This window comes from Anas platyrhynchos, chromosome 3 (genome assembly GCF_047663525.1).
Source record: "Anas platyrhynchos isolate ZD024472 breed Pekin duck chromosome 3, IASCAAS_PekinDuck_T2T, whole genome shotgun sequence".
NCBI lineage: Eukaryota > Metazoa > Chordata > Aves > Anseriformes > Anatidae > Anas > Anas platyrhynchos.
Window position 1 is genome coordinate 84860500 of NC_092589.1, and position 27751 is coordinate 84888250.

The 27751-nt window shown below is 36.2% G+C and overlaps 1 protein-coding gene across 9 annotated transcripts in view; it reads right to left on the bottom strand.

Annotated features, from left to right (window-relative positions):
• DOP1A (DOP1 leucine zipper like protein A) overlaps positions 1 to 27751 on the bottom strand; it is a 61360-nt gene that overhangs the window by 6242 nt on the left and 27367 nt on the right. For 8 of the 9 annotated variants that reach the window (XM_072036240.1, XM_027454950.3, XM_072036241.1 and 5 more), the window contains 20 exons: positions 24593 to 25217; positions 21838 to 22112; positions 21017 to 21169; positions 17142 to 17242; positions 16068 to 16327; positions 13343 to 15350; positions 13131 to 13242; positions 11966 to 12148; positions 9884 to 10009; positions 8431 to 8565; positions 7881 to 7936; positions 7255 to 7359; positions 6493 to 6559; positions 4774 to 4918; positions 4429 to 4508; positions 3735 to 3844; positions 3425 to 3574; positions 2941 to 3002; positions 2169 to 2321; positions 866 to 1002 (listed from right to left, as the gene is read on the bottom strand). In XM_072036240.1, coding sequence (XP_071892341.1) covers positions 866 to 1002; positions 2169 to 2321; positions 2941 to 3002; positions 3425 to 3574; positions 3735 to 3844; positions 4429 to 4508; positions 4774 to 4918; positions 6493 to 6559; positions 7255 to 7359; positions 7881 to 7936; positions 8431 to 8565; positions 9884 to 10009; positions 11966 to 12148; positions 13131 to 13242; positions 13343 to 15350; positions 16068 to 16327; positions 17142 to 17242; positions 21017 to 21169; positions 21838 to 22112; positions 24593 to 25217 — 5043 coding nt within the window. The remainder of the gene's footprint in view (positions 1 to 865; positions 1003 to 2168; positions 2322 to 2940; positions 3003 to 3424; positions 3575 to 3734; positions 3845 to 4428; positions 4509 to 4773; positions 4919 to 6492; positions 6560 to 7254; positions 7360 to 7880; positions 7937 to 8430; positions 8566 to 9883; positions 10010 to 11965; positions 12149 to 13130; positions 13243 to 13342; positions 15351 to 16067; positions 16328 to 17141; positions 17243 to 21016; positions 21170 to 21837; positions 22113 to 24592; positions 25218 to 27751) is intronic. The other variant, XR_005264336.2, reaches the window with a different exon arrangement.

Genomic DNA, 27751 nt, shown 5'->3' on the forward strand with positions numbered 1-27751 from the left:
AGATCTCACAGGCTAAATGGGATTTCCAATACTTACACTATTCACAGGCTTAAAATTCAATGCAGGTACTGCTAAAAAAATGCACTTTTTTTTTTTTTAATATTATATACAGCTTTTCTCATCTATTGCTTAAATCTGTGGTTAGTTGTCTACAGTAGGCACCAACAGATATCAAACAAATCACAGCAATTATTCTGATTTGTAATTTGTGTTAGCCAGCCCCTTAGGAAGTACTTTATTAACAGGCTAAATGGACCACAGGATGCACCAAGCACTCCACCATTTCTCTTCCCAAAACCCAGAGGAGCATGTCAAATGGTCAACGTTGGAGGCTCCATAGCTGGCAGCTCTGAAAACAGGTGTTTCTCCTGTCTTTGGCAGAGTAAAATGAGAAACAGAAAAGCTGAGAACAGAGCCTTGTATAAAGCTAGTTACAATATTTCAGCCACAACGTGATCTGAATGAGCACTAATTGCCAACACGGCATGGATTCTGACTCCTTCTTTAAGGAGATTCTCAGCCTCGTTGTTGGAGGAAGAAGGCTGAATGAGCAGGGAAGCAGCCAGAGGGACTGGCAATGTTGGATTGGGTACGCATACATGGGCAGAATTTGAAGGAGTCAGTAGGGAACAATAAAAGTAAAGGCAAATTTAACTCAGGGGACATTTGAACTTCAGTAATATAAGCTAATGTGTTCTATTTGGCTGGGAAAAATGGAAAAAAATAGACATGTGGACTATGAAAATAAGTCAGCTTCCAGTTACATGCATGCTATCGAGAAGAAATTTTTTTAAACATTGTGGAATTGGGTTGTGTCTCAAAGTTGCACCACTTTCCCAAATCACGTATGCTAACTGCAACTCACCAGTTCAGTGATCATGGTAGGCCAAAGCGAAGTAAGGTGCTGCGGGGACATTCTTAAGAGCAATACTCTGAAAAACAGGAACACTTGGGAATGAAGGGTGGGCACCTGTGGCAAACGGAGACTTTCTACCAGCCTTTCTGAAACAAAAAGCCAAGAAGGTTTTCTCAGTTCAGAATAATTCCAGCCTGCATTTTCTTCCCTCTTTTACTCTTTAAGTATCTGCCATGTTATTGCTTCAGTATGTTTTTTACATTGACAGAATAAAGCTGTAGCAAATAGCCACTGAGAAAGGAACCTTCACAAAGCAAGGAACAAAAGCAAGAAACTTCATAGCAGTTGTGTATTTTCAATCAAGTTCTCCACATTACTGCAATACTGCATCTGAGAGTTTTGCAGTTTTACTCCTAAATAGAGGAGTTAACAGATTCCAAATAAAACAAAAAGGGCTCAAACAGCTAGAGTGTATATTATTAAAAGGCTGCATCATCACAGTAAATTAATCTTACACAGGGGTAACACGCTGACATTTAACTATAAGCACCATTAAGCATTCAACACTGAGGCAAACAAAGCAATTTATCAGTCAAGCCAACACATGCACTTTGCAGTTCAGACCACTGAAAAGCATCTTGTATCCTGAACACAGTAAATGCAGCTACTGACTGACTGGGGAAAGAAATTTCAAAGAATAAGTCCTGGAACAAATGAAATGAGGAAGATGATGCATCTGACTTTCTATACGGAGGAAGAGACCAAGGTATTCATCTTGGCAGCAGTAGCAGACAATATACCTAAGAATCTGCTGTAATTATTTGCATCATCTTAGAAAATCAAACAGATCCCATTCCCAATCTCTTCATTTAAAAAGGTCAGTGGAATAGATATTCTTCAGTGATAAATAGGACATACAATCAGAAAAGCAGAAGAAAAGCACTACAGAAGTCAACAATTCAAAAGCTCTTCAAGGTCAGCCTTCGTATTTATCCCTAGTATTCAAGGGATAAGCAGCTGTCATGTCAAAAAGCACCTTTCAGGTGCCCAAGGACATCAACCAAGGTATAAAATGACAAATCAGTGAAATAATCTAGTTAAGTGAACTGCTAATCAAAGTTCATGTGCTTTGTAACCATTTCAGACTGAAAGAGTTCTAAAAATCTGCTTAAGTTTTGTCTTCAACCACAGAAACAGTACTGCACACAGATATTCTGGGGGACAAATGTACCTGCTGTTACCCTGTGATACAAATATCCCTCAGTCAAAAATCAGATTCCAAAACTCCATGAAGTGCTACGATGTTACTGACCTTGTATATCTGGAAGGTATTTCTGGTATTGGTCTATCTCACTACTAAAAATTGCAAAAGCCAATCTCTTGAGAAGCATAGCGCGCTGTTCCAGCTCTACGTCTCTGTTAGCAAACAGATTGAGCGAACTGCTCTGAGCCACAGCCACTCGTGCTGAAACACAAAACGAAGAGCACAGAGACTAACATCAAATTTCCCTTCCATTCCACTTAAAGTAGCAAATAACTCTTACTTCCATTGCATTAACATAGCTTAAAAGCAGTCATTAAGAAGATACTTTTGCAGTTTGTGCTTTTAACAATAGTGATTTAAAATATACATTGAAAGAAAACTCATAGCTATATACAGCGTAGCTGGGTTTGGAGTCTTTGGGAGGCAGACCAGACACCTTTTTTAAAAAGACAGTTTTCACGTACATATGCTCATAAGCTTTGAATGTGCAGAATCATTTTTTTCCTTAAGCAGAGTTCAGTGTCACATGTAAAAAAAAAAAATTTGCTCTGTTTAGGGAACTGTGTCATAAAGGCAAAATTCACTGTGCTCCAGGATGGTCTCAAATTCTCTCACTTCAAGAGATCTTATTTACAGATCACTAGAAACAAATAGTTGAAGAAAAAAGAAAAACATTGAATAATTTGAACAAACTCAAATCAACACTGAACAAATGTTTTCTTCAAGATGCTTATTCTTCCCTTCCCTCTTTTTTTTTTTTTTTTTTTTTTTTAAATGTTTCCATTGGGGAGAAGTCACTACTACATCAATAAATACTTACTCATCAAGTCTCGGAATGTGGTTTTGTCATGTGTCATCAAATTATCCATAATAGCTCTCCAACTAAAAGAGAAAGATTATATACAAATCAGAAAAGCAAGAAATAATTACAGGAAGCTTTTTCTGCTATTTTAACTAATACAGATCCATTTCTGCTACAATTTGCAATCCAAGCTCTCTGCTATACAGGTACTATTTACCTGGTGCAGTTTGATCTGAAACTATAAAATGTCTACCTCTTTTTCTCAGAGAAAATACTTCAGAAAAATATTGAAATTGAAAAAACAGACTTCTGCACAAGAAATACAGCTTAGGTAGGCAAGTTTCATAATTTAAATGGTAATCTAAAACACACGACATCCCTCTAATTTCTCTCAACAGAGACCTGTTGGGAAGTTTTGGACCACATCATACACTGTCTCGTTCAAAGGTTTATGTAAAATTTGAAACAAACACTGATATAAGCAGATAAAGGAAGGTCTTACTGGTTAACACAAGAAGCATCCATCTGGAAGAAGCTGGAATCCATGAAGAGGTCAAATGCTTCCTTTTTCCATGCTCTCCTTGTATACTGATACCCACTGAGGCTGCTTAATAACTGAACACAGGCTCGATAACTGGAGGCGTTGTGAGCACTAAAAAAAAGTCAACAGGAAACAATTTAAAATTGTTGCTTTACATAAAGTTTTAATAGATATCTAATCCTTATCATGCCTATTTCAACTGAAGTATCAAACACAACAAATTTTAATTGGTAGTAGAGATCTATACAAATTGAATAAATTGTAAACATACCTGTGATTACGGAGGTAGGGAACAACATAGTGCATAATATTTACGAGCAAAGGAATAACCCTCTCCTTTTCATCACTGTAGAAAACCATATCCAAGAGATGAGCCAAAACCTACAAAAGGTGAGGAAGTTACGTTACCATGAATTCCCAAACTGCTTGTTATTTAATATATATATATATATACACATATATATATATATATATATATATTTTTTTTTTTTTTTTTTTGTATGATGTCCTTCACTGAATCTTCAAGTTTATGATAGAGGTGATCAAATTTCAAGTACTACACAAAAACCAAAGTAAAAATATCCCTTGATTGTTAACGCAAAATGAGGTTAAAAATACAGAAGCATTAACTCTCGGACAAATCATTCTAAAAAGCAATCTAGAAAAGAAAAAAAAAAAATCCACAGATTGACTGTGATTATCAGCAGTAAATAACACATAAAATTAAAACACATGAAGTGGGTCACCACAACAGTTCCCTGTACTACACATCTGAAACGGCACACTTTTCTTCTCATCCATCTCACTGAGTATTTATAATTAGCTTAACAACAAAGTTTTATTGTTATATGACAGGAACCAGTATGCACTCATACCACTGTTTCCCAGCAAAGCTCATTCCCCAAGCTTTCCACGATATGAAAGATTAATATAAGAGCATTTATTAGACTTGAGGAGGTATTTACCTCAGAAAGCAGGGTCAATGCATGGACACTATAAACAGAAGGAGTTATGCTTGAAGTTTCCATTGCTGGAGACAACATGTCTAAATGAAGATAATAATAGTAAAAAGTTCAAAGTTAAATTTTCTTAAGCCATTATTCACCTTGCAGGCATACTTTAATACTGCATGCTTTGAATGTGCACAGACTTTGCCATACATACCAAATAAAGCACTAGTGCCTCAACAATACCAAAGCATTTTGAATGTGTTCGAATACAAATATTAAATTTCTCTTGGTTCATTTTGGTGTGATAATTAATGTTTATTTAAAAGTTTTATTTCCAATAAAAGATGAAAATGAAGTCACCTTCAATATCCGATTCTACATTGTTTCCATCAACCATAATCTTGGGGGAAGGCTTGACCTCTAAGTTTCGTCTTAGCCAAGTAGTCTGCTCCAAGGAAGAACCAGCAATTGCTCCAATAGCATCCACTATCTTGTGTGTTACATCCTGATAGAAAAAAAAAAAAGCTTTTAAGAACTTTGTCTAGAAGGGCTACATTTGTTGTCCTGACACATGTTTTTGTTGAAAATCTCTAAGTAATCTCTAAGTGATGTACAGAACTGCTTTAATTCACTTCTGTTAAATATTACCAATGATCTCATTTTCTCTGGAGTTCTTCATCATCTTCAACATATTACAAACAGTACTAAATAAAAGATACTACAGGTCTTTTTCAGAGTACAGAACTGATATATAAGATAGTTCTAGTATATTCAATAAAAGGTTTGAAGTTAACAGAACAAAGATCTGCAAGTGTTTATCACATCCTGAAGGACTGAAGCGTTTTTATAAAATCCTTCCTACCACATATGCTGACCACAGTTCTGAACACACATCTGGTTGTGGTAGCAACCTTCTCACAAATACATGTCAAAATAGATAAGAAGGGTATCTAAAAAGATATCTAAGCTTTACTCCACAGACACAATTAGTATCTGGAAAACGCTAAGGAAATTATATTTTATGAACAATTGCTTAACTTGGGATTGGCTCTGCATGATTTCCAACAAGATATTATTACATCATCTTGGAACTGAACCACGTACACATCTAACTACACACATCTGTTCATTAAACAGGAATAATGTTCATTAGTAATCAAGTATTTGGGAACAAGCCAATCTGAATATGAGCTTGTAATACAGTGCTGCTACATACATATCAAAATAAATTCTAAGATTTTAACACCAACTGGACCCCTATTATGATTAGCAAGAAAACTACTCTGGGTGGTCCCACATTAGAATTTTTCAAACCATTGTTCTCAGGAGAAAAGAATTCAGAAAACACGGTAACATTAAGAAGAGTTTAGGAATGAAAAATACTGACAGAAAATTAGAACAGGCAAGGCCCTGCTTACAGAAAGCACTCCAGACTAAAAATGTAAAATAAGAAAAGCACACACAGTTAATTGAGGAAAATAAGTATCAAATGAAGCAGTCAAGACTCCATTATTTCACAAAACCGCCTATATTGAATTTTCTGGTTATTATCAACCTGTTTGACATTTGTCTCTTCCTTAGTCTGCCTTCCAGTCCCACTACCCTCTTACTTGTGAACACCTTTCTAACATCTCCCTCTTTCTCTCCTCTCCTACCTCGTGACCTCCCTCTAAGCCTCCCTCCTGCTTTGCTGGAAAACTGGCAGCACTTGGCTGTTGTCCAGCTGCTGTCTCTCCCTCAAGGAGGGCACTAGTTATCCTTCTTCTGTACACAGTCAATTAAAGTAATATCTTTAGGACACCTTCCATCAGAATTGGCTCAAAATTGAGCATCAGTCCTTGGGCTGAATGGAGAAGGACAGCACATAGGTCCAATTTCCTTCAGAAACTACACTAAATTAAACAATCAACATACCAGCAATAAACATTTAAAATTTGTTTGATGCTTATTAATTGCTTAAAAACACTTTTACAAGGAACATAATTTGGGTACTGTCTTGTCATTCATATGATTCTCCCAAACAAATCATTTATTGTTCAATATTTTTAAAGCAACAAAACCTACAAAAAAAAATCTTACCTGAAGATCCCTTTGGTCCTTTTTATTCTCCAGGCTTGGATTTTTCATAATAAACTCATTCAGAACACTGAAAAAAAAAAAATGAAGCAAATATGGACTTTGTAAGTTAACCAGTAATTTTGAAAGCCATGACAAATCTGAAGAAATTTATACGCCCAGTATTTATTTACTAAACCTTAATGTCACTACTACTTATCAATATTCTAGAAAACACCTTTGCAAGTTTAAGTTAGTTTTGATTATACCATGAAGTTTATCACATATTTTACTGCAATGTATTCAAGTATCTTTAGAAACAATTTTCTAGTGAAGTTAAATTCCAGAAATTCAAGAAAATGGTGCTTGATGCTTTATACAGAAAACCATATCCAACATGTTATTTCTAATACTCCCCAAACAGCTTCTGTGCTAGAAACAAATCCTTTCTAGTGGGCTGCAAATCTATGTATACCAAAATTAGGCATTATTAGTTATTGAATAAGTAAAATCAGAAATTTAAATCTAATGTTTAAAGAGCCTGAATGGTTCCAATAACCAGTAAGGTAATAAAGATCTTGTCTTATGAAATTTTTTATTAGAATATTACATCTCTCTCTATAACCATTCCTCAGAGAAGACGCTAATAGAAACAGAACACAGGTAACAGGGATTCATCTCCAGATCTTTTTCACTTATCTTTGAGTCAACACACTAACACTTCAGTATGATTTCACACACTTATGTTGAGCTTCTTTAGAAATTGCAAATATCAAAAACCCTTACCCAAGTATGAGGAATTGTCCTGGAGCTGGAAGACCAACCTGGATGGAATCCTTTAAGAGAAGCAGCAGTGCTGCCCAGCTATCTACTAAGCTGGTCACTGGAATCCTAAAATAGAGACAGCAATGAAAATAGCATAATCTCCCTCAGCATTCTTCACATTTTACATCACAGTTTACCTGTCAGATATTGTTAATCAACACTGCTACAGATTATTTTTTTTCTGTTTAATATTAGATGGTTACATCAAGCCATTAAGAAAAGAAAGAAGGCAGAAGAACAGTATACTCAAAAGATGTGCTTTTCAGTCAAAGGCTGGAGTGGTAGCAGTGAGTTACAGTACAAGTAAGATCAGCTTTCTTTACACAGTAGGGAGACTTCCTGAAAAATTTTCAGACAGGGAAGAAGGGTGATGCAGAATTAGGGAATTCCATTTCCCTTTTTACTTTATAAAAATAATCTCTTTCTTCTTTATAACACATACAGTTCAAAACCAATCTTTCTTCATGATTTATAGTACACAAGCCATTTCTCTTCCTAAGGGTTATAAAATATAAAAAAAAAAAAAAAAATCCAATTTGTTCATCTGCTTCTTGGTGACAGGAATAAAGCTTAACTTCTTGACTTACCTTTGAGTATAAGCATAGAAAAACTGCAACATGCAGACTTCCAGTGAAAGATGTTTCTGGGGAAAAAATGAAAACTGTTATAGGGAAGAAAGAAAGTCTTTCCCCTCTTGCTAGAGCAAAAATGAAAACACTATTTTACTGCATTGTCTGAATATGTAACTTAATTCATTAACAAGGTATTATGAACACCCAATAAGGCATCTCTTTATGAAGTTATTCTTCTTTTATTTCTCCCTCTTTTCCTCATTTCCCTTTCCCACCCAAAAGAAAATTCAATCTTATACTAGGGTTTCTCTCATATAAGGAAGTCATTCCCACAAAACACTTTTTGTTCAGCAGTAAACAAGATCCTGGAGTCGTTCCAAAACCAGTAATGACTTACATGACTTCCCTCCAAAAGCTCACCTATCTACTAGGTATTCAAAATTTTCACACTAAGTACAGTACACAATTATTTCATGCACAAAGCCAACCAAGTATCTACATCAGTGTTCTAAGCTTTAGTAAGAAGACGCTCAATAAATCAGTAGCGCTTCTACAGTTTTCATACCTTGTCCTTTGCTATGGCTGGAGGCTGCTTCAAAACTTCCTTCACTGTTTGTATAACAGTCTCAGTTCTCATAACACTGATTGAGCGAACTAGCTCAACCAGCAGAAGCTGTTCTTCACCTGCTGCAGGAATAACCTAGAAGAATAAACATGTCACATTACCATCACAGACAATTCCTATCCCAAAATTAAGGCCTCATAGGTTTTTTTTTTTCTTAGGTAAATGGAAAGAGACCTACTACTATGGAGGATCAAGAGGATCCAGACCTGAAATGCCTCCTTAGAGCCATGTGTCTTTACAGACTATAAAAGGTATCTTAGAAAGTTGCCTATCTTGATAGTGATGCTTTTGAGAAAGCTCTTAATGAGCAGATTTCTATCAAGTGAGGAAGAGTATCCTGACAAATTTTTGAGTCAGAATAAAAATAACTCTTAAAGCTTCCTTTAAGAATAGATGTTGCCTTCAACTACTTTTGTGGTAGTCTTCAGGTTAGCTCAAGATATTTCAATATAATAGTCAAAGAACCTTAAGCAATCAAGCAGGTAAGCATACAAAAATCTGAAAATCTGAAACTCAAGGTTGGAAGCATCAGTTTAGCTTTGTCATCTACAATTTGAACTTTGACCACATGGCTTCCAACTTGGAAACACACTCCTTCACAAAACACTACACATTTTTCTGTGAAATGTTTACCTTATCTTCAAATACAACATGCTATATGTGAGATGTTACACAAGAGTTTATGTAAGTTGTTTCTATCCAGGGCATGATGCAAGTTGAAAGCTCCTACAAAGTCATCACCGAACTTACAGTATAATCTTAAAGAGATGCATTATAGAGGTTGGGGAGGGTGCTGAGGCAAAGAATACACAATCTGCTGCAATGTGTGAGATAATTACATAAATAAGGCCTAAAGTATAATTCATATGCAAAGAGGTCAAATTTATAATTGTGGCTTCAAAAGCAAAAAGGCAGCAAATACTCTATTTCTGCAAAAGCTAGATGAGTAAAAAGCATAGTAATTAAACTAACATCTGAATATGAACACTGCGAACTAAATTATTCAACAAAATCATGCTTTTAACCAGCTGTGGCAAATAATATATATGAACAAAAATCTTGACTATTTATGAAGATACTTAGCATGCATTCATGTCCCTAAGCTTCTGCACAAATCATCATTATTCTATTACTCTGCTACAGAGCAACTTTGGTGGCACACACTGTCCTAGATTCTAGAAAGGTACAGGGAAGTAATACCAGGTTTTAAAGAAAATCAGTTTTAAATTGGTAACACCCCAACAGTACAGTTGCTAATTAAAAATACAACATAAATATTTTCCATTTCATAATATGCATTATTCACTGGAATACCAAAATCTTATCCTTAATGCTTCCATATCACTTAAAGCTATTACTGCAATTTAAAGTGACCATGGCAGTATAAGCATACCTTTGTTCTAGATGTATTTTTATTTTGTCTTCTTTCATTCCATACAAATGCAATAGCAGCCATAAAGTGAACACCATGATTCATTGAAATTGGACCCAACAGTTCAAGAATCTGCTGCCTCAAATTCTGAAATATGGAGGAACACATACACTTTTAGTTAAGTATCCCAGCATTACATTCAGAACAGATAAGAAAATATACTTTACGAATTTGCAAGTGATAATGAAGTAGAAAGCAACAGATAGAAAGGTACAGAACACAAGGTGATCTGACAAACTGGGTAAATGTTATAACATTTGCAATGCAATAACAGCTTGAGCTTTGCATGTAAAGGCAGGGAATAAACAACTAGCTATGCAGGATGAGAAACTATTTAAGCTAGCAGTGCTGCATAAAAAAGAAAAAATAAAATTTTTGGATTATTGTGGATCACAAACTCACTGTGTTGACTTTGCTAGGAAGTGGAAAAAGGCATTCATAAATAGCAGCACTTCATGACAGACAAAATATTTTTCTCGAAAGAAGATATCATGTACCATGTCCAGTTTTGGACACCTTACTTCAAGATATGTACACAAGCTGAGAAAGCTATAAAAACTATAAAAAATAAGAAAGATTAGTGATACCGAAAATGACCTATGAGAAGAAGCAAAACTGGGTATGTATAGGCAGGTGGAAGAGGTTAAGTGGAGATACAACAATTATCAAGTGCTTATTATTACAAAGAAAGAAAGATGCGTATGCTACAAATAGGGATTGGAAATGAGAGAAAAATAGGGATAGGAAGTGAGAGAAAAAATAAGTAGTAGGGAAAAAAAACACAGAAGAAAGAATAAGCTACTCTGTAAGACTAAAATATTCATTGTTGAAACTCTTAACATCATGGTTTTTTAAACACACCAGATTTCTTTAAGCGTTTATTTCATAAGCCACCTTCTCATCCTGTTCTTCATCCTGTTTCCTATGACACGAAGATTTCAGAGAAAAGTGCACTTTTATCTGTTTCCTGAAAGCCATTTCTGTGTTAGTCTGATATATTTGAGTAGGAATTGTCTAATCTTTCAGAAGACTGTTACATAGAATACTAGATCTTGACTATGCACTTCATACAGTTGCCAAGTGTGGTTGCTGTCATTAGAAAGGACTTTAGAAGGGACACTTTCATGGACAGCACATGTTGAATGCTCTTTTGAATATTATGGATTTCGGCAAACTAAAGAAAACCTAGGATTTACAGAAAAGTTAATATTGAACCAGAGTGAAAAAGCTTATCTTATTTTCACAGAAGAAGCATAACATCATATGCCATCCACATGATGGCATACAGACCCCTTTCCCTTCCTTGATTAGGATGCCCTACTGGCAGCACAAATATGATGACAGATAACGTCTGTGGAAAGACATGGAGTCTTAAAAAAAGGAGTGATCACTCCTTCAGCCTGAATGCCAAATGTTGAAAATGACGTAAAATGGCATCATCTGAAAAAGTACCTGGTAATATTCAAAATAACTGTTAGGAAATAATATTTTAAAATATCTCAGATTTAACTGACAATTTCCTATTTTAAAATGTGGAATATTAGAAGTTTGAAATGCTTCCAATAAGAGGGCTAGGCAGCATTCTCAATATTTGACTCCCTCTTGGATTCTCATCTTTGTGATTGCAGGGCTATTTCCCCATGTATAAGGATATCACAGTATGGACACTGAATGAGTAACGGAACTAGTTCAAAAGTGTCTGAATACAAGGCGTTTTAAGAGGACAGCTCTCTTTTGTTATGATTCTACATGAGCATTTTACATATTTTGAGGCATAAAAGGGTGGCTTAAATGGTTCAAGTATTTTTCAGGATGGGTTTAATTTTCTTTGTAGAAAGCAAATGGGAGACTTGCTGTTAGCTGATACATTTAAGTTTAAAAGCAGAGTCAATACCCATTTTCTTGGGTCTTGTTTCTCAGGTGGGTGGGTAGATTAGGACAAATGTATTAAAAGTCAATTTACATTTAAGGGAATGTAATTGGATTTAGTTTGATGAAGGTATTTATGTACGATGTAAACAATATTATCCCTGACATTCTGACCTTTGTTGACCCAAGATTAATAGTGGTAATGGATGCAGCAGCGGCAGCAGTAGTTTTCTCTGAAGAGTCTGCAAGGTGAAGGATGCTCCACAGCAAAGTCACAGAAGACATGATCATATGCAGTATAGACAGGATCCCATTGCGTGCTTCAATCAAGTGTTTCTGATCTACATTAACCAAAAGCTAGAACATTTCAAGGGAAGAGGGGAAGAACAGCATTAAATATCTACACAAATAAAATTAGTAAAATAGTGTAAATTGAGACAATGTACATGGAAGCTTTAAACCAGGCCTCTTTTCCAAAACAGCTTTTCGGTAATTTTTACAGTACTTACAGGCTTTGAGTTTATCAAATAATAATTGATTAAAGAATCTTTTGACTCTCAGTCATTCAGAATGGAATGTGTTCTGAACATGTGGTACCTCATGACTACAGCAATCAATTTTGTATCATCTGCCTACACCTTTGCAAAATATAATTATTTCAGAATCTGAGGTTTAACAAATACATTAAGCAAAATTATTTACTTGCACAGACAATAAACAGTTCTCGGTTATTTTCAAATGAATGGAAGGCAAAGGGGAATAAGAACACAAATGGCAAAACCAAGGTAGACAGCAGAACAAAAGTTTTCATGTAAAATCTGGGCCAAATTCTTGAAAGATACTATGCTCTTAATATCAGATCTGAAAATATTGCTTGACTGAAGACAAATTGTGAATATACCGAAAAAGCAGAAAGAAAATATTTTGACATATTGCACGATGAACATAATCCAGCCAGAAAGTGCCAGATATGCATCAGTCTGCAAAGTTCCACAATGAAGTCGTAATGAAGTTCTAAAAAGTTACATTTTAGAGGTCCGAAAGTTAAGGAATTTTCCTTGAAACTACTTCGTTGTTTCAAGGAAATAATGATAACAACAGAAAAGTCTAATACTCTCTTAGAAGTATAATTAGTAGAAAATTATTGTTCCGTTTAATTGAGATGTATACACTATCCATGAAAAACACATTTACAACCAAGATTACTACATGGCTATTATTTTCCTCACTCAGACCTTCAATTTTGTGCAAGTACCTAATACAAGCACGTTTATACAATTACAGTCCTTAATTTGACATATACTGCACAGGAACTTCTCAGATGCCCAAGTAAATTTACCTGATGATATTGTGTAGATGGATCTAGCAGGCAGTAATGAATTATTGTTGTAATCCCTTCTAATAGAGTAAGAACCATATCTGGGGGAGTGACTGACGCCATCCAGAGAGGCCTAAAATAAAATATATTTTTAAATGAACTCATCCAGCAGCAAAGTAATTCAACACAATTAAATTTGCTTAAAAAGATTATACACCTCTAGATATACTTACCTATTATCAGATAATCCTGTTTCATATTTATATTGCTGAATTAAATTATCCAAGTTCCTGCAGAGCTGAAGAGTCACAGAAACAACCACCCTCTGAAGAACCTTTCCCATGTAAGGCAAAGTGGAAGTGATAAGGCCAATCCACTGAGGATGCATTTTACAGGCACAGTGTTGATGTAAAGCTCTTATCACCGCGCAGAGAAACATGCCTTGGCAGGTTATTGGCTGGGAGTGTAAATACTGAAGAGAAGTCATCGGCTGCTGGGGACCAATGTGCTCCAAGTCTGTTATGACAAAGTCGAAGCCTGTTTCATTTTCCTCAGGCACAGTCATTACTCTGTGTTCCAACACAATCAGCCGCTGAAGCACTTTTAAAAGCTGTGACTGTAGAGTACTGCCGTTGTCAAATTCATCTTCAGAGAAATTTATAAGGCTGTCTTCAGAGAAACCTTCTTCTACAGCCACTATGTTTTTTCCAGCCATCTTTTCACTGTGCCATTTCTGTGCGCTAAAGATAGAAGACAGCAGACAATGCAGGATCACTTTCTGAACCTTGCACTTGGATAACATGTCCGAAATAAAACTAGGAAAGCCTTTTGCAGAGCTTTCTATAACTTTGGCCAATTCAGCAAAGAGAAGTGTCAGAATTTCTATACTCATCATTTGCATATTACGGTTTCCTATCAGATCTTGTGAGGTTACTTTAACGTGAGTTGGATAGTGGCTCCGCATGTAATATAAACACAAGGAGATAAGAATTTCTATGTACATAGAACTCCGAAAGTTATGGTTAGAATCAACTGGGATGTGACTATAGAAATCCTTGCCCATAACAGATATCCGATGCCTGGCTAGGAGATTCTGGAGCAGTGAGAGCTGAGGAGTGTATGCATTGTTGACACTGGTAGTGGAGATAGCACTTACGAACGCTGAGGGATTTGTCTTCAGAATCGCTTTAATTGCAGAAAAAGCATACAATGTCCTTGAGGAGTCATACAGCTGGAGATACAGCAGTACATGTTGATACAAGGGATGGATATTGAAGTTGGGAGATTTCCGCATTCCTGGGGACCCCACATCACTCTCTATTTCTGAAATTTCTCCTTCTCCACAGCTGTACCAGTTTTCTAAATCAAGACCATCACTAAAGAAGACGTTTGTTTGTTTAAGCTTTTCTGTTTGCGCTTTCTTCTTCTCTTCATCTTTCTTTTTGGCTATTTTCACCTTAGGTTTTGCACCTGGTTGCTTACCAGCCTCTTTAACAATTGTTTCTTTTTCTGACGTTTTTTCTGGCAGTTTTCCTTTGAAGTTGAACTGAATGCTACTGTGGCTCCGCTTTCTGGACTTGGACTCTGTGGAAGCAAGAGTGAGATCTGACAGGGACTGCTGGCTTGCTGCAATACAGGGTGAGGAGTTATTTCTTGAAATTTCGTCTCTTAAGCTCTCAAGTCCAGTCTCAGTTGAGGCTGACAATAACTGGGAACTGTCATTACTAAGCAAACTACTTTGGCTACTTTGAATATTTTGATCTTCACTTTTAGTCATCTCGTCGGGGTTATCCAAAGGGCTGAAATTACATGAAGTATCCTCGGAGTGCAGACTGTGTTTAACTGGGTCGTTCTCTTCTCCAAGACTGCTTACAACTCTGCAGATAAGGTCAGTAATGACTTGTTGCACAATTTCATCAGGCGAGTCTTCTCTCAGAGTCTGAGAGCTATCTTGAGCACTCAGGCTTTCTGTTTCCACCTCATAGCTGATGTTGTCTCCAGTAGATGACTGAGAACAGCCAGAATCAGAACTCTGCAGTATTTCAACCTGATTGTCAGGAAGGTCAAAATCAGACACAACCATTGGAATGGTCTCGCTGCTGGTACTTAACAAGGAAAGCCGGTCACTCAGAGGGTTGACAGTCAGGCTGAAGTTCTCCATTTCATCCATAACAAGCTGCTTTTCATTGCCTTCTTTAGGTATAATAAGTTGTCCTTGGCTTACAGGCACGTGGGAAAATGCTTAAAGAAAAACATGAAAAAGTTATTTACATGGTATCTTGTTTTTCAGAACAGAATTTAGAATTTATATTTAGAATTTAAACTATTATCAAGACTTTAAATGAAACAACAGTAAGGTAAATAGTTCCTTTTCACTTTAACGCAAAAAAAAAAAACAACAACAGTAAATAACAAGTCACATATTCACATAAGCAAGCCAGAAACACTTTAGTAGTAGACCTTAACAAAACATAATTTCCATGTGAAGCCTTATGCAGTCTTATCTACTTGTGTTTTGACAAAAAAAGAATTATTAATATGTTACTAACAATATAGAATACATGCAAACACCTTCAAACTTAATCAGTATGTTTTCAGTCAGTCCCACATCAGTGTTCCTAATCCACAAAAAAAAAAAAAAAAAATCTAATTTCTTGGTTAAACTTCAGGTCATAAGCTTAAGTTCTACTGAAGTCTGTAAGACATAATAATACGCTCTGCATTGAAATACTTGTATACTGTCTTAATCTGAGGGCAGTTAAACTTCAAAGACACTTCAAGGCTGTGACACCTAGCCTTAAAAAAAAAAAGTGCACTAAAGCACATAGAAGCAGTGGCCATTCTAGCACTTTATTTTGCTAGTTATGCTAAATGAAAGTCTGTATTTTTAATATTGCATATAAATAGCAAATTAATAAACTCATTAATGAACTTCCTAGAGTATTCTTGTGTACACACCATCAGCACAGCTGAATTTCTGCATAAAGTGCTTTTCATTTTCTTCTTCAGGGTGATAGGGAGACTTAGTCCAGTAACATTCAGCCTGTACTCGTTGAACAGAAACTCGCTGAGTTTTTGGATGAAGAAGCAGTAGGAGCAAAGGTTCAAGAACCCTTGCAATATCATGTCTTTGAAGTACTTGATTTAACCAGGCTTGTCCCACTGACCATGTAGAACCATCCAAGCTGTTAAGGCTGTCCAGCATGATGAACAAAGATCTAAAACAGAAAGAACGAACCTCACATATTCTACAGGACTCAGTTTAATTCCATTTCAATCTGATAAATGACAAATTTCTACATATCAGAATATACTCCAGCGTGCAATGTGAAGTTCTATATTTTAGTACAGCCCGATGAAGAAATTGCCAGGAAAAACTAGCAATAAAGTCAGTTAACACAGCTGCTGTAGTAGTAGTACAGAGTGTTACAGTATTTGTACAGCTACCAGCATAGCAAGGTTTGGTTGCCTGTAAGTGCTAATGCAGCAAAAAAATATAAACCTTAAAATGCTAATTAACATAGCTGCACGGACAAGAAGATAACTTACTCAAAGATCTTTTCTTCAAGAACTGGAAGGATAAATGTATTTGACAACTCAAAGCCTTTCAACCAACAAATACTTTCCAGACTTCTTTTCCAGACTTGGGGAAAAACAGTATGTGTATATGACTGAATTTTACTGTTTTATAACCTCCAGTATTCATAAGCTCCTTAACTCTAAACACAAAATTTATTAGCACTTCTGCAACGAGTGACAGTGTCAAGCCAAAAAAATAACCTCTTTACTCTGCTTCCTACAGCTAAGTACATACTGGAAAAATTAAACATGCATTTTCCCACAGTGTTTGTGCTAGCTTAGGAAGATGAGACTAGCTCAGAGTCCAGATCATTCAGCTTTTTCTAAGAAGGTGGTCTGATACCAGAATGTAAAATGTATTTCTTTAAGTTCTGGACACTATATGCTGCCACTATGACACAGTTAAATAATTTTGCCTCAATCTTTCACTGGATCATGCTTGCCATCACCAACCTGTCAAAGGTACGGCCAAAGGAAGAAGACTTGTTAATATGAAGGTCCCGGGTGAGATGCCATAGCACTGCAAACTTTGCATGAGCTTCCATTCTGACTTTCTGTGAACAAAATTATAAGTTGGTTCTGTTAAGATACATCAGCCTCTGATAAGAACTGAAAAACAGAGCTGTACAGGAGCCTACAAGATGTCAATAAATTATTAAAAATACTTTTAACTGCATGTTTATATCCTATTTTCAAATAGTAAGAACAATAGACAACAACAGATCTTTGTCAACAATTAGCAACATTGAAGATTCTTCCCTCTCTCTCCCTCTAGATCTTGGCTGCTTTAGTTTCCATGTACTTAAAACCTTTTCAAGCCACACTTAATGTTGTAACTTGAGCAATCTTACTCTCCTGAGCTGCACGACTCTGTTTTCATGAAGTTTATCTACACCAAGGCACTAGAAGAGATCATAAGGAGAGAGAAGGAAGAAATGTGCATGGCTTTTTGAACAGTCAAGGATACAGACGCAGAGAAAAGTGGCAGACAGAGAAAAAAGTATTTATAGATAGTTAACCAGCTGGTAGTGTCTGGAATCATGGGATTAAATACAGTAACCAAGGAAACAAGGGAAAGAAAATAGGTTGACTAGAAAGAGAGATGTAAGAATTCTCCAGCTAGATAGAGAACAGCTTATCAATAAAATGCCAGTTTTTGCTTTGGAACTCATAGCTTTGTTGTGACAAAAAGGACATGGTTACTGCAGCAGTTGACTTCTTATGACTGCTAATAACATGGAGAATGTTTAATGGTGAAATTGGTATTTAACAATTTTTATGCCTTCATCTCTTTACTGTGGGGCTGATCAAAGGAAAGAGTTATTGAGCAAAACTGTAAACAGTAAATGCTGCACTATAATACACAGGTACATCTGTTAGAGACAGCTTTATCCAAGAGACAAGGATGCTACTAAGCACCAGGAGGATTGAACAAAGAATGAAAATCAAAATGGTTACACTGAGTAAAGCATCAAACAAAATTACTTTAAAATACAGTCAGGGTTTAAACTAAGCTACTGAATGATAAAGAGAGACAAGATGATGAAGAAGATTTTCACTTGTTTGTTTTTAAAATATGTGTTTATAAAGAATAGGTAAGTATATTTACCTCTAATCAAAATGAGACCAAACCAAACAATTAATGCTACTGTGATAATCTGGCATAATTCCAGATTTAACTACAACATGCAGCCTAAGAGGCTTTGCAACAGCTAACACAACTGATATCTGCCACAGTAATGCAAGTTTTAAGTAAAAGCTAAAAAAAAATCTGAAAGTTACAGAAGGGATACAAGATACATCACATCAGAGGTATACTTAAAGAAAGGAAGAAAGAAAAGAAACAAAAGAATTTTGGAAAGAAAAGAAAAGCATGACCTGTATTTAGAAAAAAAAAAAAAAACTTCTTAAAAAAAAAAAAAAACTGCTGCAAACTCTGTACAGTTGCCTAAAAACAATTCCCTCATGTCTGCTGAATAGAGAGTAGAAATTCCAGTTCTTAACCACATGCAGATGATTCCATGTAAGTCCTTGCAATCCATACTGGTAAGATGCAAGAAGTTACTGTCTTCACAGTAAGTTTGACAGAAATGAGTGAATGCCACATCAGCAGTCACAGCAGTCCACAGACCAGCACAATATAAATCATTAGCAGCTTTATAAACATGCCAACCTGTGAACTGAAGTGATTGACAAACTGGCTCATAATTGCTTTTGTTGATCTGGTTACTCTCTGGTAGAAAGGCAAAAAGGCAACTACTTCTAAATGACATGGCCATGAATTGTCAGAGCATGTAAGGAAGTAATTTCCTACCATTCATTCTGCTGGGGCTGTGAACACAGTTCATATGTTTAAAATTTAGAGTGGTACAAAGACCTCAACTCAAATGTTGACAGCCACCATCTAAAACTAGTTTCTAGGGGAAAAAAAGTACCCACCATGACAAACAGGATATCTATTAATCATAGTAAAAGCTAACCATGTGCTTTATATAGTGGGCAGCAGAACATAACTTTTGATAAGGGACAAGATCTCCTGCATAAAGTCTGTGTGTCTCTTAACACTGAGAAGCCCTATTTTCTATCATGGGACCACAGACATAGACATATCATAGACATTAAAGAAATAGTCAGTGATATAAGCACCTTCCAGCTTCAAAAGCTTTTGAAAAGAGTACTTGATTTGCACTAGCTAAACTGACAGCAAAACAGAAGTTGACAATACAACAGCCAAGCTAGTTTCTAAAAAACAGCCAGCAGTGAGCCAATAGACCTCAGAAGAGCAATGAGGAACAGGAGAAATCTACCAAGTTGGGTCATGAGCAAACACAATAACCTGTGGCAGCAGAACAGGAGACAGCATAAGTTACAAAGTAATAACCAGAAACCAAACATTTATTAACAGAGGCAGAGAAGCAGCTCTCTGATCACTCAAGAGGTTCTACTCAAAGTATAAGGCCATGGCTGTTGACAGGAGACAGAGATGGAAAGTAAAGACGTTCAAGGAAAGAAGTAGCCTTAGCAGCATACTGAAAAGAAATGCACAGGCAACTCACAACCCAGCTGCCATGTCAGTTAGTGTAGATTAGGCAAGCACCATATTTTCCAGACATTGATGCAAAGAAAAGTAGCAATTACTGCTACAGCAGTTTATTAGTAACCCTCTGGAACTGAAAAACAAGTGAACACTCAGAATTCAAATCTTTTAACGACAAATTACTACAGAAGAGAGAGGCCACATGAGATCAAAGAATAAAATAGTGCAGAAGACTCTCCATTGAAATAATCTATTTATTGCAATTCCTCTACTTCCCAATAGAGGAAAAGAATCCCACAGGAACACTTTAGCTGGAAATAATTAACCAAGAGAAGCGTCAGAGGATGGAGCTCAGAAATATATAGCACAGCACTTGGAATCTGCACTTACAAGCTACTCTTTTGTCTGTTATTTACATTTATTCTTAGAAAAGAACCAGAATCAGATAACGTATGAATAGTCAGAAGGACAAAAGAAAACAAATTCACTGCTGCCTAAAAGAGAAAGGATATCAAGGCAGAAGGAGCAAAGTAACAATATCAAATGCAGCAGACTCACAAGGATGTTTCTCACAGAAAGGGAAAGGAACTGAAAGCAAATCTCATACTGTATAAGGAAGGTGGTGACAAGAAGAAAGGCAGTTAAGGAGGGCACCTCTCACCAAAGAGAGAACCACACATCACTCTCTTGAGAGAAAAAAATCCAACCTTACTATCAAGAAAAGTGGCAGAAGCAGAGCAACAATAAAAACTTCTCCAAGTTTTATGCAGGAAGGGAAGCAGAAAGGCACAGAGGGCATTAGAACAAGGCACAAGAATCAGATGAAATAGAGGGCACACCAGAGGGCTGAACTACAGTTGGTAAGGGCACAGTAAAATAAAGTGCTTAGATATAAAGAAGCTGTGCAGGGAAAGAAGAGTGGTCAGGAGAACTGGCATGGAATACAGAAAATCCAGATTCAGTTACTGCCACTGCAAACATTTTTTATAGGTTTGTGAAACAGCAGGATATCATGAAAACAGAGATCAAATACAGAGATAACATTAAGATTTCTTGTGAGAGGGAATACAGGAAAGGGTGTCAGTGTCAGGGTGGATAAATCTGATGTTCTGCATGCAAGTAAAAGATTACAGTTTTCACATTTGAAAGAATATTACCAATACAATGCAACATTTTTAAAATACTGAAGTTATTTACAACACCCACTGAGGCACTGAATCCTTTTTCCAAATATATTTCTCTATGAATAACCATATACTTTAGTCATCTTTCAACGACACGAACAACTTACTTTGTCTCTATGAGTCAGCTGCTGACTAATAACATCTTCACAAATGCTAGAAGAGGGAACGAGGTTGTGCAGCTGGTAGAAGAGCTCCACACTCTTCTGGTGATGCTGGGGAGTTCCGTCACCCAACTGGTCCCAAAGAGTTAAAGCTATATGCTTTGGACGTGAAAACAGAAGTTGCAAGAGAGACAAGTGAATGAGTATCATGCCTTGTTTTGTTCTAAACTATGTTGAACTCTGCGATTATGGGAGATTACATCTGATGACAGCATATGACAGCCATATAGGCAATCTATAAATCTGTTCTTTTTTGTTTGTATGAACTTATGCATCTGTTTGAAACACTGCAATGACTAACTACACAAAAAAAATCCTGCTAAGAGATGGAACGCATATCTCCAGAAATAAACTTCCATTAGCTATAGCTAACTACGTAATATATTATATATATATATAATTATCTTTTATAAATTATTTCTTACGTAGCTTCAAGTGCAGAGTGTGGCTTATCAGAATGCTACGTTATGTATACCTTCATTTCATGCCCCTAATAGTTTATGATGCTTATATGATCAGTTTTCATTTAAATTTTCAAAATACAGTTTCAAACAAGTGTTTTCACCCAAGCAGTCAGCAAAACAATCGGAGTGGGAAAATCCACTGTGTATTTCCATTTAGAGTCCAACATGGATTACAACTATTACCAAAACACTCCACAAGGAAGTCTTGTTTACCAGACCAAGAACAGTAAAGTAGCCAAGACTGTTGATCACCAGCCAAGAAAAAAAATCTACAAAAAACATTAGTGAGATGCTGTATTGTACCTTGAAGAAATCAGTCTTTTCAGCCATGTATCTCAGATTGCCTTGAGTAAGAGGAGGTCTGATAACCACGGCCACTCTTCCCTGGTTAGGACTAAGAGGCTGTGCCGTGTCCACACTGTTGAGATTTTCTCCAGTGACAAGAGCAACAGATTGAGTCAATCCAACCAAGTCCATCACAAGGGAAATAGTAACGCCTTGGACACTGAAATCACTTGCTTGCTTGCAAGCATTCATTAAAGTCTGAAGCCACAGAGGAGGCTGTACTTGTTCACAGTCTGAAATAGAAATCAGAGATGGTATTTGCATTTAATAAAAATTCTAAATGCTATGAATTTTTCATCTTACTTTTAGAGCCATATGTACATTTGTCCTTTACCTTTCATATTTCAAACTGCTCACTGTACATGTTTAGGGAAGTACACACAGGACAGAAATACTTTAACGTATTTTTGACTTAAAAATTAGCTAATCAAGAATGCAAGACTGTATCATTTCCACCAAAACTTTAGTAACTAAAAATAAATAGGAAAAATAAAACAAGGAAGAGAAAAATACATTGTATGGAATTGCATCCACACAATTTCATGCTTTAGACAAGACCAGGCTTTTAGTACATTGCATACCCCTTCATTCACTTTGCTCCTTCAGGAAATTTATAACCAGCAATCATAAAATAATAATATAAATATTATAAGTTATATATGTAAATATCATATACTTAACACAAAAAGTGTTATAGATAGTTAATATGCATTATATACAATACAATTTATTATTATTATATATAAATTAAGTCTAAACTGGCAAAAAAAAAAAAAAACAGAGAACCTGCTGGAAAAGTGTAAAACTTAAGTAAAAACATCTGCAAAAATTGATGCTTTGGGTTACAGAAGATAGATCCTACTAGACCATACTCTGCTTTCAATGTAGGCTGTTGTTTTCCCTGTTATAACTGTCCCCTCACTTAATACCATAGAATAGCCTGATAATCTAAGTGTCTTTCTCTGAAGTCGGTTTCTTTACTCAGTTTACAGTCAACTCTACAAGTGAGCAATGCACCCTTTTATTTCAGAGGTAACAAACTATTTTTTCTTAAAACAGAAAGACTCTACTGATTACATTCCTAAGTTAGGCAAATGCTTCTACACATATTTGTATCTGAAACAAAACCCTTCCAGCTGACTCCAACCACCTACAATTCTTGCTTATTCCTCAAACTGTTTAATAGACTGCAAATGGGAAAATTCAGATGCCGAATAAGCAAAGAAAATAAGACATTTAGCAAAGTGAAACCAATTCCTAGAATCACTGCCTTCACGAGAGCACATTATTACTCAAGCTTTACCAGCTTTTTGCTTTGGAGCTTAGAAGGCAGTGACGATCCAAAGTGTTAAATCCACAGAAAAGTAATAAGCAGACAGCTGATATTTTTAAGCTTTCTCAGTCATCTGACATAACACTCATTTGTAGGCTGCTAGTGTTGGAAAAAATCATAAATTATGTATTTCAAGGTCATATTATAAATGATAACCTGTGTTAGATCTTTTACAAAAGGTAGAACCCCTTGAGCATTGCAATACCCTTAGTTAATAAACAACTGTAACCACATTCCCTTCAACTGACAGATATTTGATATTTTTGGGCCTCACAAAGTTATAGCTACAATCTGCTCCTGGCTAAGGCATATATAATTCATCTTAAAGACTACAGGAACAGAAGAAATCACGTTAAATCAATGTGCCTGTTTCAAAAAAACAAAACAACAACAAAAAAACAACACAAAAACAGAAACACCAAACCACAAAAACTATCATCCTGCAAGAGGTGCCAACTGCTTTTAAAAGTTATCGATAAGAACAAAAAGCTGCCAATATGAAGATTCCAAGAAAAAACGCGAATGAAGCCAAAATTCTTGTAATTCTCATTTTGTGCACACTTCAAGCTTATTCACCATGATATCACTTTAATACAACAGCTGTCAAGCTACAGACCAGAAGAAGTTCTAATTCAACAGAATTAGGACTGCAAATGGAAGAATTTACAAACTGCCAAAAGGATTATCCGTCAAGAAGTCACACTTCTACAGTAATCCCAAACTGTCAACAGTTAAATCATGTTCCTGTATCTGCAGAGACGCCTCACCTACCTGTGAACACATTCACAAAACCCACCACTCGTATTTTCTTTTTTATTTGCACATAATGCAATTGCGGTTAGAAGAATGGTTAGCAAAACTGTCCCTCAAGGAAACAACTACTTAACCTTTAATAGAAGTGAAGTAAAATTAATGAATTTCTTATCTGGTATGACTTTTAGTGGTTAGAATCTTATATTTCCATATGCTGCACAAAGCAATCAAAATGCACATCAGTCCAAAACTACTAAAGTGAAGGTAGAAACGTGTTTTGTAATAGCAACACTTGATATCATGTGTGACAAAGCTGTATTATTAACAGAACATTCCATATAGCGAAGAGGAACATCTAAAGGTCTAAATTCTACTCTCAGGCTTCAGTCAGTATAATTAATATTGGTGTGACACATATAAATGTTGAACCCCATGACAGCATTGTTCTTGATGAAGCCTATCAAGAAATAGTTTAGTTTTCAAAAAGCAAATTAACTGATGAAGATGAAAACGTATATTTCTAAGAGGAATGGCAAGCTGCAACACAAACACAACGTTAATACTATTACTTTAAAAGTGTTTTGAAAACAAGTACTTTAAAAGAGAAGAACAAAGAGTTCAGCTTACCAACTTCAGGCTTCCCAGGATGTAATTCTGAAGTACGGTTTCCCTCAGCAATGTAAACGGGAAAGCTTGAACATTCAAGATACAGCTGACAAGCAGCAATAAAGGCAGGAAGGTATTCTTTTGGTGTTTTCTTCTTGTTTATTTTCTTTGCCTTAGCATCTCCGTGCAATTCTCTATCCCATTTTGTGGTCTGTCCTTGCTCTCTACTGGGGTCTACTGGAAGCTCTGTCCCTAAAGGCTGAGACAAGGAACTATTCTGAATGATATACAGGTTGATAAATCTGGTTAAAAACTGTTGGACGTACTCCAAACAGCACTGCATTGCAGTCTTTTGTATCGTTTTCCCGCTTCGAGTTGCTGTCCCCTGCGTTACTACGGAAGGAGGCTGTACAATGGTCTCCTCAGACCCCACAGTTGACGCTGTCTCAGTCTCTGAGGACGTGCTACCTATAATGGGAATGCCAGGTGCACCGTGACCTTCGTTCAGTGCCCTGTCAATGTCATCAGTTGTATCTGCCTGGTATTGCACAAACTCGGTGAATCCACTTTCTGACGACCGGCTGCTTGGAGGATTTTCACCATCTTCAAACACATCATTAGGATTGTCAAGCGAAGCTGATGGCACCTAATTAAGATAGAAGTTTAATGACCATTTTAAACGGGTTATTTACTAGTAAGAAATCATTTACCTACTTCTCCATTTGAAAGCAACAATTTTATCCCATGGTTTTATATCTATTCATATAAATACATTTTATGCAAAAATAATGTTTGCATTTTTCTTTTACAAGTTCTTTCAGTAAGCTTGATAGACCAAATGATAAAAACAATTAAAAAACACTGTCTAGCAAACAGAATACCTTAATTAAAAATAGACATGATCATGATAGGAAGAAAATGTTAACAGCAATAATATTTAAAGAATTCTGAAATGCATATGAAAAGGTATTTAATGCAGAATCATAAACCAAGATATTCATACACCAATGGAACACCCTCACTTCCAGCACAAAGGAGAATACTAATTGATGTTACTTATTGTCATTTTAGCCAGCAAGATTGTTTTAACACTAGATTTTAGCATGTGCTTCTACAAAAGGAAAAGATAGTTATCTGTTAATCAGAAAACTGCTGCAATCATAACAGAGTAAAAAATGTCTGCAAGCAAACAAGGTAAAACTAGATGTCAGGAAAGAAGAACAGGAAAATTTACGCGTAGAAAAGTATACGCTTCTCTGTTGACACTTTTGAAAATCCCACTGCATAAGTAAATAATTACATTAGACATTACTTCATTAAAATCTAAAAAGGGCCTATACCTATCAGTTCTGAAAACGCACATAACTGATGAATGATTCCTTCTCCAAAGGAATTCACAGCAGCTTTCTGTGCTGCTCTAATCTCTCATAGCCTGCTGGTAACCGTTGTCACAGCCTCTGCTTGCTGGAGGTGAATGAGGTGAATGCAGCTCAAACAGCAGTGCATGGATCAGGGGGAGTAAGTGCAGGTAAAGTACACGCCTACAGACTTCTCACCAAGCTGTTTTACCAGTGACAGCAGATGTTGCCTGAGATCCAGCAGGCCCAAAAGTTCCATCTTGCTGTCTAATGTCTTAATCAGTACAAGCCTCAAATGTGTGCTCTTATTCAAGCATAATCTAAAGATCTGAGCAAGTTGGTTTTTTTTTTTGTAAATAAATAAAAACAAACATCATTATGTATATAATGCGTTGCATCTTGCTTTACCAGAGACAGTAAGAATCAAAACTAAAGTTTGCTTGGGATAGCTTTCACTATGTTAATACATAGTAAGAAGTATGCAAAGAGATAATAGGTGATGCTATCTTTTGAATTTCACTGCACAAGAGACTAGAAACAAGGGAATTAATTTTGTTCTCTTTTAGTAAAAGCTATGGCCACACGTCAGTCGGTTGTAATTGAAAGAAAAAGGCCTGTGAAGGTTCAAGGGGCAAAAATACTCCATTAAAATAGGTTTTATAAAAAAAGAAAGCCATCGCAGGCTGGGTGTCAGCTGGCTAAAAAGGATAAGGATAGGATTGTGCATAAAGGATGTGTGAGTCCTTATGAACAAGCTGAAAATGAGCAGAGGGCCCTTCTGGAGATGAATACAAACCACGTACTGGTCTGTATTAGCAGACGTGTAGCCAGTATGTCAAGGGAGGAAATTACTCCCCTCTGTTCATCAGATTTAAGGCTGCATCTAGAATATTGTGCCCAAGCTTGTGATAATTAGTAAAAAACAGACACTGATGTACTAAAACTGAAGTGGCTCAGTGGAGGGCCACCAGAGGAGCACTTGACACACAAGGAAAGCTGAGAGAGTTGGATTTACTCAGTCTTAAGGAAAATAAAAATGCTAAGGGTTGCATCTTTATTGCTAAGACTTCCCGTTAGTTAGCTGAAAAGATGGAGGCGTGCTGAGAAATCCAGAGTGAAAGAACAAGAGGCAAAAAACACAAGCTGTAACAATGGGAATTCTAACCAAGTATTTGGAAATCCCTTACCCTATTAATGTAGTCAAACAGAGCAAATGAACAGGCTGTACAGAGAAGTTGTGGGAACTTGGTCCTTGGAGATACTCAAGACTGAGCTGGATATGATCCTGAGCAACCTGACCTAGCTTTAAAGTAGAATCTAACTTTGAAATTGTCCCTGCAATTCCAAAGCAGTGACCTCCAACTGTCACTTCCAACCTAAACCACTCTATGATGTTCCTCTAGTTTCTTCAGCTGGATCCATCAGAGATCAAGGATTTCAGGGCATGTCACTTAAAATAATTTCCACTGCCGTGGTTGCCTGGAACACGTTAGACAAATTGTTAAAAGAAATACCTGCTGGCTTGTTTGAAACTTCTATTTCTTTAATAAATAATTCCAAGAACTTGACAGTAAAACAATTGATAGATAATCATCTGCTGTATATAAACTGGGTGATAGATGAATTAACACATTCCTCACACATAACCAAGGTGAAGAATCTTCTGAGTTCAGTTATTCTACGAGATCAGACTTCTGAAGTGCATTAAAATATCAAACAGGAGTTTTAGTTTTCTAATTTTCTGATTCTGAGATGATTTCTATACATATACTATTAAGTATAGATAAAAACCCTTAAGGATCAACACCTTCTGCTGTATGTT